The sequence below is a fragment of the Vidua chalybeata genome, chromosome 11 (genome assembly GCF_026979565.1).
Source record: "Vidua chalybeata isolate OUT-0048 chromosome 11, bVidCha1 merged haplotype, whole genome shotgun sequence".
NCBI lineage: Eukaryota > Metazoa > Chordata > Aves > Passeriformes > Viduidae > Vidua > Vidua chalybeata.
This window is the reverse complement of record NC_071540.1, coordinates 12,216,251-12,235,767: the sequence shown is the minus strand read 5'-3', so window position 1 is coordinate 12,235,767 and position 19,517 is coordinate 12,216,251. Positions and strand designations below refer to the sequence as shown.

Below are 19,517 nucleotides of genomic sequence, written 5' to 3'. Positions count from 1 at the left end.
TTGTGACTTTGTACAGGGGTTCATCTCCTCTGTAGGTTTTGCTTGAATCTTGTGATAATGTTGGCCAAAAAGGGTTTTTTTTGGCACTGAGGCAATGTCATCAAGGCAGTTCTATGTCTTGTCCAGAAGAGAAGCTGTGTCAATCCACACCTCTACCCTCACCTCTTAGTTTGTTCTTTTACTTACAATACAGTTTTCATGCTAAAAGACTCATCATAGGTGTGTACTCGGCTTGATTTTGTACATCAGTGAGACCTGAGGTTCAAAGAATATTTTTACATGTGAAAGCAAAGCAAATCTCCACCTTTTCCCTTCCCATAGATGGTATCAGCATGAGTCACTGAAGTCTGGTACCGGAGCTGTGGGGAAATAGCTTGTTCACTGATAGCTCCTAGGCTTATGTGATGCTTGTTAGCTTGAGTATCTGGTAATTTGCTAAATGGGCCCTGACCAGAGAAGGAGATGCTAATTACTCACTATTTTGTGGCTCAGAAATGCTAGATTTGGGTGTTTTCCTCCTTTTCATACTGTGGCACACCCCTCTCCTTTATTTCTTTGTGTTTTTATTAACGATCTTAAAACAAGTCATCTGCAGCTACTTTTTCTACTCCCCTGTGAAATAACAAATGCCACTCCTTATGTCTTTAACTGCAAATGTTAACTGTTTTCCCTTCCCTCCCTTCTCTATAAATAGATCATGAGATGTGAAGAGAAATTAAGAAAGTCCAAAAAACAATCCACATCAGGACTCTTTGTTTTCTTGTGGTATTTGGATTATTTTTCAAATCTGAATTTTCAGTTTCCTCTTTGCCTATTCTGAGTAGTAGAACCAGTTATTGGTTTTGGTAACAATTTTGCTCCCTCTCTCTCTTTCAGTCCTCCAGTATCTCCTACCACGGTGGGGTACATTGCAGCTCCTCCAGGAGCTGTGGCAGCTGCTGCCACTGCCACCCACACTCCAATCCTGCCCCAGCCTGGAGCCTTAGTCCGGATGCAGGGCTTGCCATATAACACAGGAATGAAGGAGATACTCAGTTTCTTCCAAGGGTACCAGGTTAGTATGCAGCCCTCTCCTTGAGATCGTATTTGGACCACTGAGCACTGATCAGTGGAGGCCAAACTGAGCAAGCAAGTTCTTTTGGAAACTGCCAAACAAATGTGCAAGCTGCATGTTGTATATTTAACTGGCAGACTGAAGAGTAACACATGATATGCCTTACTTCTTATGAAATCAATCCTGATCTGGAAGCAGTGATTTGGTGTCTGGGTTTGGGGTTTGAGTTTGAAGACCTCAGAGCCCCAGTGTGAGTGGGGCTGCCACAGGAAAGTGTGGGCTGCCAAAAGTTTTCAGTCCTGGCCACTTGGTGGTGGGAGCCTTTTGGTAAGGTCAGTGTTTGACCTTCAAAGCTGAAACTTTGCAGATTTCTAATACAGAGAGCTGTGAGCTGGGTGTGGTGACTTGCAAAAGGAGAGACACAGATGTCTTGGTCAAACACTGTTTCAATTGCTAATTATTTTGGTTACAGGCAGGAACATCTTTCATTAAAGCTGTATTACATTGCAAACTAAAGGAAATCTATATTATCCATGCTGTCCATATTGACAGCAAATGTACTATAGGTAGTGTCAGTCTGTATGGACTGATGGAATGCTCTCAGGTGAGCAAACAGAAACTTATCTTCTTGATAAGTTAAAAAAAAAAAAAAGACACCAGCTACAAACACTGTTTTCCAGCAGCCTTTATTTGATGTCTTCTGCCTTTTGTCTCAGAGGATACTGTATCTATATCCATGATTTGTCATGACCTATTGGCTAAAAGGAAAGGTAATTGAATATGGTATGTTCTGGTGAGTATTTAACTCCTGTGGGTAACAGCACTTACACAGCTACCAACTCTGCCCTTTTGGCTACTGCTTGGAAGCCCTGACCTAAAATCCTCTTTGTGGCTCTCAAACTACTGCAAGTGATCAGGGGATTTGTGCCAAAAGGCAATAATCTTTGCATGTTTGTCCTTCAACATTCTGGGATAACAGTGATATTGCAAGAGGTAATGGGAAACATTCAGGCATGGTATGTTTTCTTTCTTTGTTTCTTTTTTTTTAACCTTTAGATTCTTAGAGGACAATGAGCTTTAATTTGTTGAGCCAGATATCTGGTGTGCAAATGAATGTAGACTGAGAACAGATGTTTAAATGTGTATGTTCCAAGTTTTGAGTATTTGGAAGATGCAGTGCTCTACCTGTTGTGTCTTCTCTTTGAACGTTACATTTATGTTTTGAAAGCAGTTTTGCATACTCAATTTTTCAGCTGAAAAAGACTGTCACATAAAAAATGTGGTGAATTTTGACAGATAGTAAAAAGAAACTGCATGTTGTTGTATTTTAGGGCTTTTTCTTCCACAGATATTTCCAAAGTTCAAACCAAGTTCAGTTATTTGTGGCTTTCATGATACCCAGACAAGTAATAAACATTCATCCTATTGTTTAGCCATCAATATTTTGCCTTTAGTTGTTTTCTACTGGCTGGGGGTTTTGGTAGATAGATGGTGGATGTTTTAATACGGTTTTAAAACCATAAGTGTGGAAGCTTCTTTGCTAAATTGAAATTTAGCTAGAAGTGTAACTGCAACTTTGGAAAATGTGACCTGAACCTGTCCTTGCATGGAACAGTGACCACCTCTAGCGCCTCTACCTTTTGTTAAATCTTCAGTTTAGTGAACCTGGACTTTGTGTCTCGTGCTCAGTTTGCCCTTCTCCTCATTTCTGCATTTGGGGAGCAATTCCTGGTGTTTGTATTGCACAATTAAATGGTTATAGGATCAGAAATTCTGCCACAAGGTGAAACCTATCTTCTGCTGCTGCAATCTCCTGTGATCATCAGTTACTGTTATTAAATTGGTCACTTCTTTGATTGCTTTAGAAGATGTTGTCCAAATGAGATCAGGTTCAAAATCTTATAAAGAAGCCAGGAATTCTTTTGAATTGTTCTTGGAATCCCGCATGTGGTAATGCTAATTTTATACTCATTCATTCCTTCAAGGGAAAAAGAGATGGTGACTTACTGTAATGGGACAATATTGCATCTCTGGAGCAATAACTAATCATGTTTTTCTTTTTTCCTCCCCTTTCTTCACATTGTTTTCTCATTTTCTGCTGCTGCCCAAGGATTTATTGCACGATGCTTCTGCTTGTTCATAAAGTGAGCCCTTAATCATCATCAGTGGTTTGGGCATGGTTTTAATCTCTGTACAGCTAATTGATGTTGGTATTCAATGGATTTCAGTGTTGGTATTCTGGGAACTAGATTGGAGATGCTGAGATTGAAGGGTGATTTTTGTCTTTGTGTGTCCTTGTCTGGAAGGAACAGGGTTTAAGTTTTAGTTCTTGCTTTATTCTCCTCTGGATTTTTCCTTCAAGCTTCATGGGCTCTGTATATTGCATGTGTGCACATGTTGCTACTTAAGTGAAAGCACTTTTCATACCAGACCTGCCTCTTTAGAGATATCATGGGCTTCAACAAGCTGGTCTCAACATCAGTACATGCTTCTAAAAACAAATAATTTAAAAGTTTGCAGATCAGCATTTTAGTTTTCATTTTATTTTATTAGTATTAGCCTCTTGTTTAGTGTTTCAGCAGCTCAGTTTCTTCCTATAGCTCTGTTTTCTTGTTTTATTGGTGAAAATTCCTTCCAGCTTGCATATATTTATTGAAACTTGGATTAAGCAATTGAAAAACTCAGGAAGAATTTTAATAGTCTATCAGGGCAATTTTCCCCATCACCTTTCTGTATAATATTGTAGTGTATTGTAATCCTCAAAAGAGCTAATATTAGTACTCTCTGATTCAGTAATTCACATTAAACTGCTTTTTAGTTGTACTATAAAGCAGTAGGGTCATTGATTTGAGTACAATTATACACCGGATACATAGCTGAAGGATAGCTAAAAAAAACCACAAAACCCAAGCCAACTAAAACCCCACTGAAAAAACAACAAAACTCAAAATAACCAAAACAACAACAAAACCCTCACTATGACATTCACCAGCTGCTCAGCAGATCCTGGTCCCTGGGCATTATGTTGAAGTAAGGGATCTATGGACAGGATTGTGAGGAGACTCTGCAGGAATTCAGAAAAATAACTCATATTTCATATCATGGGGTAAAGTCTGAGGAAGAAGTGGTGCAAATGTAAATACAGCAAAACTCCTCAGTGTTACTTCAGGCCATCCCTCTGTACAGCTGCAGAAGCAGTGAGAGAACTCCAGTAAATAATGATTGAAGCGGGGTAGTAGTTGTGATGGATTTATGTGAAGTTGGTGCATAGCAAAACAAAATTTTTCACTAAAGACTTTTTATTTTTCTTTATTTAGTGGCTAAATACTTAATGGGTTTTACTATTTAGCCACTAAGTGAATCAATGCAAAATATTTTAGTTTCCAAATACTGACTCTTTTGGGATTGGGGTTCTCTTTCAGTTTTCTTTTTTTTGTTGTGGTTTGGTTTGGTTGTTTGGTTGGTTTGGGTTTTGGGGCGGGGGGGGGATGGTTTTTGTTGGTGTGTGGTTTTTCAATAATTTTTTAAAATGAGAATGCAAATAATGGCAGGGTTGGTATCATGACAAGAACTGTTAGGTTAATGTAAAAGCAGGTGCAATTTAGCTGTGCCTGTGGTCTTAGCTGACCAAAAACTAGTTCACAGCTGTTGTCTTGGCTAGGATTCAGCTTCCTTTCAGTAGCACTTGCCCAATTTCTTGGAGGTTGGTGTGAATGTGAAGTGAGCTCAAGCCTGCCTGAAAAAGACCCTGTGGATTAGTCCTTAGAAAGCAGACTTGCTATTTAGGTAGGTTGTGTGTAAGTATAATAGTTAAAAAAAAAATACAAACTAGAAGATGACTAAGATTTAGGGGCCATAGTCATCATCTGAACTTTTTAAAAGGCCCCTGAGTTTGCTGATAAAGTCTGGGATAGAAATGTAAGGACTTTTTAGTGTACATGTTTCTACATAAGAAAAGCATAAAATAAATAGTATTCTTTAAACCTGTACCAGGCTTAAGTGTCTTTTGTCTGCAGCTGTAAAGAGCTTTTGCAGTATATTAATCCTCCAAGGCTTCAGAGACACAGAATTTAAGGCTTGCTGGTGAAGGGGAGGAGGGTGAATTGTGGTTAAAAACAGTAATAAGGAAGTGAAGGGAAGTGGATGGATGGCTAAATTCCAAGGGCACTAACCACATTTCTCTTTTCTATCAGGACAACAGACTTCATTGTTGCTGATTTTTTAGGGATTAGGAGTTTTTTCTCTGAAATGTGTGCTTAAACATGGAAATATTCTCTATTTCCTTTGGGATCCTTTTGAAATCTGATTCTCTGCAATCTGAGAGGGGTACATCATCTGTGTACCAGTCATAGGCATGGGACCCTCTGATAAGGGAAGAGAAAAGGGAAGTGGTAGAGGAAAAATTCCCACTTCCTGGGGTTGGAAGTCTTTTGGCAATACAAACGCTATTCCATGCTCACCCCCACACTCTCAGAATAGAGCACATTGCTTGTTTTGCCTTATTCCTAAATTTATCTCCCACCTGGAAATGTTGCCTGTGTGGAGAAAGCATCTGTGAGACTGGGACCAGTAAATGACTGGTTACAGTTTCTGTCTGTTGCCTCCCACGCTTGAAGCAAGAGACTGAAGTGGCACCTCTGTATTTTTTGAATAGGCATTACCTGTTTCAGCCTCTGATACACAGGAGGTTCAGGGGGTATCTCTTCCACAGAGCACTCAGGTATTTGTGTATTGGCAGTCTTATGATACAATTGATGTGCTTCTAGGGGCAAAGCCAATTTAGGGTATTTCTCCTGACTCTTGTGCTTAAGGTTGCAGTTACCTACCATCAAACCTGATTCTAAATTCCAGGCTTAGTCTAGCTAGACTTTTTTCCAGAGTCTGAGAGTTCCCTTTGGGAACTGTTCTGTGATAAATTTTATGGGCAGTTTGGGCAAGAATTACAGCTGCCTTAAGTGGCCATTTTGCCTATGATGTTTTATCATTTGCTCCTGTTTTTTCCCAGTTGGAGTGTGTCTAAATATACTTTCCAGTTTCAATGCTGGGTTTGTGTTTTTTTAAGCAGTGGGTTATTTTCTCTAGATTGCTTTGTATGTGCTGTTTTTAGACTGAGCTTTGAAAATTCACTGCAGGAACTGCAAAAATGAAATGGAAATCAATGATTTACTGGTTAGTGACCTGGTTAAATCTGTGCACAGTCTGTGAGGGGAAGACAGTCCCATATTTCTCTCAGCAAGAGAAGAACAAAGAAATAAAATAGGATGAAGAAAAAGCAAATTCGAGGAGGGACTATAGTGTATTACATCTTTATTAACCAGTTTACCCTTGGTTTGGTCCTGTGTGGTTGGATGTTCTTGTTTTGTTCTTATGGGTTCTGAAATGCAGACAGAATCAGAAAGATTCACAATCATGTGCTTACTCAGGCAAGTTAGGGTAGCTTTCATTTATTTGAAGAATTTACTGTTCTACAGCTTCTGTTTTAATTTCCTTCAGTCTCTTACCTGTCATTATGATTAGATGCGACTTCTGTTTCTAGGTGTTTTCATGAATTTATTTTTCTTCTTTCTTTCTCACTTTCTTTAGGTGTTTGCCTAAGCTCTGACAACTCTGTACAGGATATTTTTCCAATTTTCATATTTTCTACATTGTTTATTCCATTCCAAGTGTAACTTAATAAATACTGTCCCTTAAGGCTGTAGAACTTTGCCTACTGTACATCTACTGATAATCTAAAGTATGTACTATCTTGAGACATTCCTTCCAAAGAGTAAACTTGCATTTTGTAGATTTGTTTCAAGGGCAGGTCTGGGAACTCATAAATCTAATATTTGCACGGTCTGGTTGCCCTGGCAGAGACTATCTAGAAAATACTTCTTATATTTGTCTTTTACTTAATGGCATGGGTTTAGATGTGGCTAGAATTCAGTAGTAAAATTCTGGGGGGTTCTTTGCTTTTGTGTTCTCTGGGCTCTTGGTTATTGTTTTCTGTGAAAGGTGTGTACAAGATGGTTGGTGTTTTTCTTTTCAACTTCCCTTTGGATGGATACATGTTCTGTATGCCCAAATATAATGCCCTTTTCTCCCTAAGCTGGCAGGAGACTTTTTGTGTCATAGAAATATCAAAGGGAAGGCAGCACAGTGCATCTACATTGTGTGCATTTGGCAATCATCTAAAGCCTTAGCGCAAAACCATTAGTATTAGTCTGTCTGGGGGGAGACAGGAAACTCTTCTAGACACCAAAAAAATATTCTACAACTCAGGTTATGATAAACATTCTTGTCTTCTCGATTACAGGAACCACTCAAGTAGTCTTTGTAACGTGTTTAAGAATGCTCAGTCCCTTTCCAGGATATGTGATTTGGGAAGATTATGTGCTAAGAACAATGTTTCTATTCTTCAAGATGTATTTTCTGACTATATGTGTCATATTTGTACCAGGCCAGTAGTATGAGTGATTACTGCTCATATTCAAGATCTCAAATAATTCTTAGATCTGATTCATGTATGAGGTTTTTGTTCTAATTTGTTGGTGTGACTGTTCTGTATAGTCACTATTTTTATTTTAATATATTACTTCTACAAATCTGTCATGATGCAGTTACACTGTGTAGGTTATTTCATTTTCCAATGTAGAAATACACTGCACTAGCATAAATGCTATTTTACCTTGTGAATGCATTCATGCTGGGGCATTGATTTTCTTTCATTACATTGGTGTAATCTGTGGAGTACAAGTATTATCTGCAGCTCAAGTGTTTGTCACCCTACCCTAGAGAAGCTGCCCTTCATTCCCATGAGTGCATAAAAGATCTGACTAGATCCATACGATTATTCTGATCTCCCACCTCAGGGTGCAGGCTGGAAGATGCTCATCTGTCCCAGTGAGAGCCATCACTGGGTTCGTGATTGTGCCTATGAAAATTTGAGTTTGGTTACCTGGTGCTGCCATCTCATGAGTAGAAGGAAAAAAGGAGAACTTCATGGTCTGAGCTATTTCCCTTCCTTGATAAGGAGCAGTTCAAATACACAATTTAGAACATTGCCCACAAGCATTTACTTTATTTCTACAACCAGCAATACAACAAATGTATTTTTTATCTTACATCAAAGTAGTTTCTATCCAATTCTCTGTCTCCTGCCAGTTGTTATAGCTGATGCTCTTAATTGTGGTTGCAAATGGTGGTCTGTGTGGCTTGCTGTGCCAGAGTGTTCCTTCTCTTGCTGATTGTCCCATGTCACACTTGTACTGTAGTATGCACCTGATGACTACAATGGCCTAATTCAGCTGAGCGATCAAGCCAGGAGTGTGTTACAAGCACCGAAAGAGTGGGTCTGTTTGTAACTCTTTGTAACTTCTGAAGAAGGTAAGATGTGACTGGCAGAGCCTGGCTCTCCAGAGGTGAATGGGAAGGGAAAGAAGGGCTTGGTGCTACAGAGATCTTTGCTTGTGGCTTTTCCCCTTAGTAGCTTGCATTGGGATCCTGGTGTTAGTCTTCCTGCTTCAAAAATCAACTAACCCAAGGAAGTGGGCTGCCTGTGATCTGTAGCTGATGGGGCAGCAGTGGTGGAGGTAGTGTCATTGCCTGGTTCTGCTCAGATGGTGTGTTCAACTTCCAGAAGGGTTTGTAATGCTTGTATCTCATGTGAACCTTTCGGTCCAGTATTTTCCTTTTAGTAGAGTGGTAGAGGATGATTTTTTTCCCCTCCTGATATTGCTAGAAAGCACACATAAATATGTGTGTGAAAACCCCCAGACCTCTGGCTGTGTCTTTTCTGTACCATATAAATGGCTTGAGATTAATATCTCTCCTTCTTGATCTCCCCAGTGCAATGTGAACTATTACATCAGTTTTTTCCAGAAGAGGTTTTTTTGGATATAGTGACTTTCTAATGCAACCAACTAGATTTGCTAACAGTAAATTTCCCTGCAACTTTGGCACTTATACATAATTCTTAGAGAAATTTTGTTATGGCCTATGTGGAGTATGTGATACCACAATACTACTGTATTCCATTCAAAATGCTACTGATTAGTTAGTACATTTTCTTTTTCCTTAAGAAAAAAAACAGAACGACCTTTCAGTTTAAAAATGGCAATCACATACTGTGATTGAGAGAATTGCTTTCACAGACAAATGTACTTTCACTAACAACCATCAACTCAGTTGTTTTCAAATTAGCTGTTTTCTCATGTTGGAACTGTAGGGAGCAGATGGACTGCATGGTCTGGTGATTAACTGGAAAACCAGATCAGCAGTTGGTTTCTATGAAGTATGACATGGAAACAGTCTGACTAATTCGTGGAGTAGCTCAGTCTGAATTCTAAGTGGTACAAAGTAGTATTATACAGGTACCACTGTTAGAGAGTAAAAAAAAAAAAAATCCAGGAAAAAGATTTGTGTGAATCTTAATCTAATTTTAAAACACACACATACATACAGAAAATCTATTTCTCTAGAATTATCTATAAATAAGAACTTAAACCCAGTATGTCTTAAAATGAAACTAAAGGGGTTCATTTAGCTCTTTTAATTATGTTGCTTGCAGAATGTGTAGACTTCTCTGCTGGCTTTCTATGCAGCTCTTATAACATGAATTTCCAGATCCCTGCATTGGTATTACACCAATACTGCTGTTTAAACTATGTTTTTAAAGCTCTCCTCTGTGCTCAGAGGTCTGACTGTGTTCCATGTGTGTTTTCAGCTGACTCTGAGCTGAAATATTAAAGTTCTATTCTGGACTGATGGTAAATGAATTGATCCCATATGGATTAACAGCAAAGAGCTGGTTTAGAGCAGAGCATCTTTTAGCTCAGATTTGCAGCTCAAGCCAAGTTGTGTACAGCTTTCTCTTGGAGAGAGGGTTACTCTGAAATAAACCAAGATTGCTTCCAAACTAGAAGTGGGCTTTAGAGATGATGTTTTTTATCTCTTTTTCAATTTCTTTCTGCATGCTATTTCTTGACTAACTTTAGTCCTCTGAAAAGAAATGATAGAAAGTTTGCACTAACTGTTTTATGCATGCTTTTGGTTTTTAAAGTGTGCTGTTGCTTATATTTTAAGAGTATTTTTACTGCCTGCTCAGTGTTTGGGTGAGTGAAGCTCTGGCATGCACTTGATTTATTTTCATATGTTTGAATGTAAAGCTGATATATGATATGATACATGAATGAAATGCTATTGGTAGTAACTGAGAAGTCTGCTGTTTCTGTAGTATACCAAACACACACAAGTTCTACAGAAATTAAACACTTAAATATTTTAACCTTTTATAAACTCAAGAGAACATATGTCACATGAACTTAACTTGAATTAATATTCATAAAACTAGTTGGTTTTCCAGCATTGCTTTTGTCTGATGCTGTTTTTCAAAAAAACAACTAACCTTGTATGCTAAGCTTTTGATCCTTCAGTCTCTCATTTTGAAACTTCACTAAGATTCATTTCTATCCATCAACCAAGAGTTCCAAACTCAGCTTGGAAGAATTTACTGCATCTTATGGAAAATGGATGGGGTACAATAGGGCTTACTGTAATGTCTGCTTTGAACTCAGCAATTTGGAACTGCCTTTTAAGACTTTATAAGGGCAAATGCCCTCAAAAGTAAATAAACTCCAATGACTAAATAATCCCATCTGCTAACCTGATTCTTCTTAGCCTTATTAAAATTACAATAAATATTTATTTAATTCAGTTTTGCACCAAATTTTACTTAATTTTTCTGAAAAATCTTCCTTGCACTGTATACCTGTGTTGAGTTCAGCTCATTCTCCCAGCACAGAACTCATACAGCTTTTATTTTTTGCATGTGTGTTGGGGTTTTTTTAAACTTTGTGTGTGAGTATTGACATGCCTTAATAGCCTTTGTCACTTGACCAGTAGTCCACATAGTACAAGAATTATTCATGCCTGGATTTCTTGCTCCATTCACCTCCTATTAACATCTAACTCTCTCCTTTTATCAATTTTTAATCTCAATTGCTTCTCAAGCAAAATTTTTGCACAGAATTATGTCTATATCACTATATTCAGTACTCCAGCAGAATAAGAGCTGCTGCTGTTTGCCAAGCTAAAAGCTGAATTTCCTTTAATCTTTGATTCCTTCTCCTTCCCATTCTTAACATCCAGAATATTTTTACCATGGACACAGGAGTGGAGCGAGCCAGATGCACTAAAAAATGTACTAGCATTAAAAACTGCAACTGCATTTCCAGGTTTTGTCTCTGGTCTTAATAGTGTTTTTTTTTTTTTGTTGTTGTTGTTTTTTGTTGTTGTTGTTGTTGTTTTGTTTGTTTGTTTTGTTTTGTTTTTTATTTTTGTTGTTTTCTTTTTTCTTGTACCATTGCAGCTCCAAGCAGATTCCATCCTCATGCTTTACAACTTTAGTGGCCAGCCCAGTGGCGAGGCGTTGGTGACTTTTCCAAGCCTGGATCTAGCTAAGCAAGCAGTGGCTGAGAGAAATGGACAGCTCCTGGGGAGCCGCTGTGTACAATTGTACCTGGTCTAACTGAACACTCTGGAGGATGAGGAAAGGATGTTGCACTCAACACCGTGCCTTTTGCAAAATAAGAAGTCTTCCCTTGCCACCCAGGCAGCAACAAATGTGCCTTTTCAGCATAACATGTTGGAATGCAGCATGGTGCATGTCCTTTTTAATTTGAAAAATGGCGTCTCCTATGCCAAAGATAAAGTGAAACCAGAAATTGTGCAGTTAATTTACTTAATTTCTAATGTGCCTGTGTAAAAAGAAGCAACGCTGCTCATGGCATGCAGTTAATTCTGAAGACAGTCCAGTGCACTTCAGCTACTGCAGCCACGGGAGAAACTTACTCAGTAGCATTTGAAGTGGAAAACGATGCTTGAGTCATTCAGATTATTTTGTGTTTAGTTTTTAAGAGTTTACACTTGACAAAGTGTCTCATTCTTGTAGAGTTTAAATGCCTTTAGAAAGGTCTTTTGGAATGCATGGCTTACCCAGTTCAAAGCGTAGATCATATTGATTTTTGTTTTGTTTTGTTCTTGACTGGAAAATATCAGGATGCTGGATCCTGAACCAATTGTGCTTTTTCGTGTTTTCATTAGACATTGTTTTGCAAAAGCCATATTTGACCTTCTTACCAGTGTACTGCTGCCAGTGGGTAAAGCAAAAAAATAAAACCAACGGCAAAACCAGAAAAATCCTCTCTTCCCACCCTGCCCCCAATTTTTAATCTCTACAGGACAAAAATGGCACATAAACCTGAGTTCTAATAAGTTATATTTTTTTATTTAAGCATAATAGCTTTCAGATACTGTATTAAAGATTTTGCTCTAGTTTATGTGCATGCAATTTGTTTACATCTTTAAACTACTTTATTTGTATATTATGAAACAGCAAGATATGTTGAAATCTGAATTCTCTAGTGCATGCTTTTTTCTTTTTCCCCTGTGTGTATATACATAAGCTAGAAGTACTTTTACGTCATGTAGCACGTGTTTAAAAAAAAGACATCTGCTGTAGAAGCACTAAATGACTTTGTTTTTACTGTGCCTTACTTCTAAATCATTCCAAGTGCAATACAAGCAGAGCAAAATGTAATGAATTCTGTTGTTGACATGTTCATGGATGTCTGAATTGATCTTTTTTTGTTAGTGTACAATTTGAGTTGTACTTTAAAGAACTGAATGATGTATGCTTCTTTATATTACAATAAAAGAGATGCTTACAATGTGCATTGCCTTTTGAAAGTAACTTATGCTTTGCTTTAATGTATTTTCACAGAGCATCAGTCTTTGATAAATAGCCTTACACACTTTTCTCCTAGATTTAGATGAGCATTTGTACTTTGTGACATCTCTGGTTTTTTGGGGTTGTGGTGGTTTTTTTGGTTGTTTTGGGTTTTGGTTTTGTGGGTTTGTTTGTTTGTTTGTTTTTGTTTTGTTTTTGTCTTTTTGCATGTTCTAGTAAACCAGAAATCTGTATGATGCATGTTTCTCTCCTAGTGCCACACATTTTAGGCAACATGATGTAACTGTTTACATGCTTAGTGTTCCCTTTCTGTTGCCAGAGGAAACAAAGTATTGAACTTGAAATTGCATTGCTGTTTGCATTTAATTGACCTAACGGGTCACTCACTTATCTGTGCAACCCAAAATGCTACATTTAAGTCAACATAGAGCCAGTCTGCATTTTTGTACTGAAAATGAAGAAAGTGGAGGAAATCATATCAAGATAAGAAGGTGTGTTTCTCTCTAGTCAGACACATCTCATGCCAGATACCATTTCACCATCAAAACCTCCCAAATTAAATTTCAGCACAATCAGATGGAACTGGAGGGAAGGATTTTTTTTTTTTTTTTTAATAGGAGTGTTTACACTAACCTGTTTCCAATATTCATCTTGGTGAAGTCTACCAAAAATCTTACTTTTAAAATAATTTGAATAGTATAAAGGATTGCACAGTAGTAATTAACATTCTCATTGTTCCTTGGAGGAAAATTTGGTAGCTGTGTAGTCCATTTATTACACACTTACAGTCTGCCATACTCCAGCTGGTCACAGCTTTGCAGGCTGTTGAAACATTCTCATTTTTCCTGTTATAAAACCTGTATGGAACCTGTGGGTTTCTGCTTCCTTGGCATGCTGAGGCAGGGCTGGAATGGAGAACCTCAGCCTCATCAGCCGTGATTGAGGTGCCGCTCTCCCATCTCACTGAACACCCTTATGGCTCTGTTGGCAGCGATCACAGTTCTGCTTTGGAGCACAGTCCCATGCCCATGGCACAAACTGCAAACAGGCTCTGCCACGTGCAGAATCTGTACCTACCTATCACCCACTGCTGTTTTAATCCTTGTTTAGCATGAGATGGTGGAAACCAGTTCTGGAAAGTGAACCTGCGGATGTTCCAGGCTGTATGGTTTTGTGTGTGAAACTGAACGTGTGGAACATGGGACCAGAGTATAATTTTTAGCAGTTACTGCTGTAAAATGAGTGCAAGGGCAGTGACAGCATTTTGGGTAGGCCAGAGTTCTCCAGGTGGGGCTGACAAGAGACCAGACCTGAGGACGCTCTTCCTCTGAACTTTGACTTTCTTGCTCATATTGAAAACTGTGGTCTTGTCTAAAAAAAAGAATAAAAGACAAAAAAAAAAAAAAAAAAAAAAAAAGGGGAACGTTAAAAAACAAAGTGCTGCTGGCATAGGGCGGTGGCTGGGGCAGGAATCCATCAGGATCACAGGATGTTCCGAGTAGGGAAGGACCCACAGAGACCATCAAGTCCAGCCGTAAGTGAATGGCCCACCCGGGATCGAACCCGCGGTCTCGGCGCTGTCGGCACCGCGCTCTGCCCGGGGGCTGATCCCGTGAGGGGCCGGTCCCGGCCGGGCCCCCGCGGCCGGCGGGGCCTCAAACTCCACCGGCCGCCTCCTGTGCTGCCCTTCAGCTCGGAAAAAGCGGGGCGGCCGAGCCGGAGCGGTTCGGGTCTGCCGGGTTCGGCTCCAGAGCCAGGAGGGCCGGGCTGGGCCCGCGCTCGGCGCTTGAAGCTTTCCGGCGCTGCCCGGCACCGAGGCCGGGGCTGCGCGCAGGGCTTGTGCCTCGGCTCCGGCGGCTGCGCCGGGCCCTCAGGTGAGGCAGCGAACTCGGGGCAGCTCAGCTGTGGCCACGCTGAGCCCTCAGCCTCACCCCTGAGCTGCAGCAGCGTCCCTTGGGCGCTGCTCACCTGGAATTTGCTGCAGACGCTTTATAGCTGCTGGGGTGGCTTCAAGTCCAAGAGCTCTCCTTCACAAATGGAAGATAAATACTTATATCACACGTGTTTGAATGATGGCTCCCATCACTGGAGAAGGCTGGGAACTTGGGGTAAACTCTAAGTGTTTTGTGTTCTTTGATGAATGCATTTACTCTTTGTGATTGAAGTTTTAGGCTGTGCTGTATTGCAAAATCTTGTCAGAGGAGTTGCTGTCTTAGTGTGCTGTTATAGTAAGCTGCTATGTAGCTTAATAGAAAAATAAAAAAAAGCGTTAAGCTTTTACTGTTTCACCAAAGAAGAAATGAAGTTTGGTAAAGAACTCTGATTTGACTTTCACTGTTGTTAAAGAAAGGGTCCTCACATTCATCCACAAAACTCGATTCTCAAAAACCTTCTTCTGTGCTTGCAATCAGCAAAGTCCTTCACCATTTGTGCTGCCATGTGCTGTAACTACAGAACAGAATTACCATTGGTTGTATTTCTTCTCCTGATTTCACACTTCTGATAGTGCTGGTTTGGAGCTGATTCATTTAGTCATTTCTGCTCCCATTCTCTTGAGACTGATAATTTTACCTGGAGATTATTTCTGTGTCTATCCTATGGGATATTCCTGCCCACCTTAGAGAGAAGATAGCTTATTCTAATTATACTTGTTGGAGGTGAGACTGAAGAGTTTGAAATGGCCATTTTCTGTTTCAGTCATTGCACCTGTGCATCCAGATCAGGTGTTTCTTCTTGGGATGTCTTCATTTGCAGAGCAGGCTTGCTGAAGACAGGCTTATAAGTTTTGTTTGTTTATGTGAACTGAGATATTTTCAACAAATATTTTATTAGTGATATTCAATTCCTAAATTTTTTTAAAGAATAAAAGCTTTTTTGGCTTCTTCATTTCTGAAATAGTATTTGTTCTATTTCAGTCAGTTAAAATGAACTGCTGATGAAGGCGGACAGTTTAACCTCCTGGGTCCTATCTTATATAGAACTGTATTTGACAAAATCTGTTATAATATGTTTTGAGTCTATCACTAGAAGTGTCTTCTAAAAGCTGATTGCGTCCAAGGAAAACTTGAAATATTCTAAAGCAGAAAATTCCTGATGTGCCAAGGTTTGCCTGTAGTCAATTTAAAATTTTGCCTTTTTATATCTACTAGTTATAAAGCTTTTGAAAAAGAACAGGTGAGGGTTACTGTGTTATTTAGCTGGATATGCAGCTGAAATGTAAATATTCAAATAAAGATGACAGCATGTTAATTTAGACTTGGTAATTGCAGTTTCTTTTATTGCTATGTTATAATCGTTTTTACTTTTAATAATTTTTTCAATAACTATTGTTTGTGGCTTTCTGTGTGTTTGCTGATAATATGAAGTTGAGTTTAAATGAAATGCCTTCCCTTCTGTAAACCTTACTAAGGTGCTGCTCTAATTTTGCCGATGTAATGTTAGCTGTGTCTTTGGGAGAATATCTTTTGCTGCCAGTAGATGTCCCCTTTCCACCGGGGCTCGCAAGGACGGGGCTTGAAACAGCGGCTTTGGAGCCGGGAGTTCCCTGTCAGCAGCTGCAGCAGGAGCTCCAGTGCCGGGAATACTCTGGGCTCTGTTAGCCTTAAAGTTGGAGGTCATTTTGCTGCTCATAAAATTGTTGACTTAAGTTGGTTGTGTTGTTTTTTCGGTTTTTTTTTTTTTTTTCCAAATTTGTCCTTGTTTTTCTATTATTAATGTTTTCATTGATACTCAATACGGTTGCTTTGAAATGTACAAATTGATTTCAAATTGTGAAAATCACAATTGTATCTGGCCCAATTTAGTTGGTAAAAATTTAACTTTTAAAAACTGCTCTACAGAAATAAATGTTTTTAATGTTTTGTATTAGATCTTGAGCTGCTCCAGCACTTGCCACATTTTGGGACTGCCTAATTTTTTCAAGGGAAATTGAAAAGTAGGTCAGTGGGGGGGGGGGAGGTTATCAGTAGTTCCACTATTTAGAAAAAGGAACAAACTCTCTCACCCACAACCCTTAACCCTCAAACACGGGAGTCATCTTTGTAAATTTCTGTTGCATTAAACTGGGCCTTCTGCTCCTAGACCTTCTAGGACTTTCTCTCATTGAGCTATAACTGAAAATAAAAACGTGTTGTGTTTCATTTGGGAAAGCAGCTTTTACCATAGACCTGATGAAACTCTGTGGTAAATTGTTCTGGTTTATACCAATGGCCTGTACTGGTCCCTACCTCCCAGCTTGGCTGTTACAACACTGTAACTTTTGAAAGGTTTTTTTGTTGTTGCTATTTGGTTTTAATCATTCCTTGTTATCAGCTCTTTATCTCCTGCTTGCTGCAGGTAGGGGAAAAGTTAATATGCTACTGGCATACTGCACTTGTGTGTGTATATTCCCTTCTAAAATAACTTGAGATGTTTGAATTTCATGCAAGTGTAACTTTTAAAATTTATATTAATGTGCAAAAACATTCAAAATCTTTACTCCAGGTGCACTTAAAATAATAATACTTAAAAGTATGCAAGAGCAAAATGAAGAAAATATTGTTCTATTTCTTCTTACTACTGTCCACAAGAATAGGTGAGAGGTGGAAGGAAACAACAGAATAACTGAAGAGAGGAAAAATGATGTATTTTGGGGAGGGGGAGTCTTACTGGCATTTTCTGTGAGAAGCTCCAAAAAGCTGATGGTTGGTTGTTGGAAAAATCTGTTGTGTGCAATGGAATAGCATTAGAACTTAGCTGTCTTTGCTGCATTGAATAAAAGCCGTTGGGTTTGTCAGGAAGAGTAAGATATTTTCCTGCTGTTTTCTGAACTAATTCAGTGTTGGGGATCTCTCTGGCACTGCTTTCAGTAGGGATGGGAGGCACACAAAATTCTGCTGTGGGAGAAATACAGAGGTGTGCTGGAACTGCACGGTGCAAAGGCTGGCAAGCAACAGATCCCTCCTCCTCCCTGGTCGGGGCATGAGAGGTTAAAGTGAGGAAAGGACAGTCTGAGCCTTATCTGGAGTGTAACATTTGTCACTAGACTTAGTCCAAGGAATTCTTGGTTAAACATGCCCTGAAAATGTGGGACTCATTCCCATTGGATTAGGTGTGCCTTTCTTTTGTTTGATGCAATGCAGTCCTTGTGCAATTGTGAACTTTACTGTGAAAATCCACACAAGCTACACTGAATATTAATTGTAGCAATAGCATTAAATTAAAATGCCCTTGAAAAGGTCAGGACTTTTTGGAGGCTTTTTTTGTTTTGTTTCGGGATGTGTTTGGTTGGTTGGTTATTTTGTTTTGGTTTGTTTTTTGAAAAGCAATGGAAAAACTTAGAAAACCCATCAATTTTGCTTAGTTTTTACTGACAAGAAATCTATGTCTGAGAATATAAACTGTCAGATTGCTTACAGTGCTGTGTATTTTGTGTGTGTGTGTTAAATTGTTCTAAAATGTTTTATCAAACGTCAGGTACATCATATTCCTGATGGGATCTGGAGCACAGGTTGGATGATGATCTGCAGGCCATAAGGAGATTTGTCCTAGAGCTGGGGTTATACCTGGCAGTGCTCACAACAGTAATAGACTTGTGAGGAGGAGAAGGCCTATAAGGATGGCAGGCTCCGTATTTTCAATGAAATGTGGCTTCTGCTTGTCTGTAAAATCAATCTTTTTGTTCAGCTAAAAGATATTGGTAGCTGATAACAGCGTGTCAGTGGTTTTATTTAAAGTGACCTGATCTTGCCTTGTAAAAAGTAATCCCCCAGAAAAGAAAGGATTCCAAATTTTCAGGTTTTGGAGACTCTATTTGAGATAATCTGGGGAAGAAAGAAAATTGTAAGATCATGGACCTAGGCAGTGATAGTACATCCCAGAGACTGTGCTAACAACAGGGGAGACTGTGAATGCAGTGAAAACAATATTTTGGGTTTGTGGGTTGTTTGTATTTTTTTAAAATTCTGTTCACTGGCACCAGGTTCCAGCAGTGGTTCCCTTTCAGACACAGCTTCTCCGGCAAAACAGCACCGAGCTGCTGCAGTGTGGGAACTCAATGCACAGCCTGGAGATCTTCCAGCTACAGAGCAAGTTCAGCGTGGGATATTATAGCTTCCAGAGGGTTTGCAATGACCAGGATAATGACTCTTGTAATGGTTTAGGAGGCGGGATGATTTTCTGACCTGTTTTGAACAGGAAAAGCAGGTTGCAAATGTGCTGAGGAGGCAGCATCAGCCCACACTGCCGGTGGGCTGGGACGAGCCTGTGGCAAAGGACAGCAGTGCTGGCAGACTGCTCTTGGGGTAACTCTGGGAAGCCACAAACATAAAAATCAGACAAAGTGCATTGTAGATTGAGCTAAAGCAGCTTTGAGCTGAGCAGGTCCAGAACCAGCGGCAGCCCAGGCTCAGCTGAGTGCAGCTCCATGGGGCAAGCAGGAATGCGGCTCCCAGCACAGGTCTACTCATGTTGCTGTTCTCAGCAACTGTACTCACAACTGATTAGAACTTATAGACTCTAGACTTTTTTGAGACAATTAGCATAAACCAAAGTGGGGGAAAGAAAGGGTTGCTGGATACAATTACAGTTTGTTCATTGCATGTCTGTCATTGATCATAAATGATGTCTAGCCTCTAGATACAGAATAGGAAATTGGATTTGAAATCAGAAGGAAGAGCCAAGGAACATTTTTTCTTATGCCAGCACATCAGTTTTTATTGCTTTAAACAAGGCTTAGTAAGGGGGAACATGCAGTAT

At 39.4% G+C, this 19,517-nt stretch overlaps 1 protein-coding gene across 5 annotated transcripts in view; it reads left to right on the top strand.

The window, feature by feature from the left end:
* Positions 1-12,766, top strand: part of ESRP2 (epithelial splicing regulatory protein 2) — a 42,904-nt gene extending 30,138 nt beyond the window's left edge. For 3 of the 5 annotated variants that reach the window (XM_053953115.1, XM_053953116.1, XM_053953114.1), the window contains exons 15-16: positions 877-1,054; positions 11,403-12,766. In XM_053953115.1, coding sequence (XP_053809090.1) covers positions 877-1,054; positions 11,403-11,561 — 337 coding nt within the window. In that variant the 3' untranslated portion in view covers positions 11,562-12,766. Of the gene's footprint in view, positions 1-876; positions 1,055-8,307; positions 8,420-11,402 lie in introns of all 5 variants that reach the window. The other 2 variants (XM_053953118.1, XM_053953117.1) reach the window with 1 other exon arrangement.
* The last annotated feature ends 6,751 nt before the right edge of the window (positions 12,767-19,517 follow it).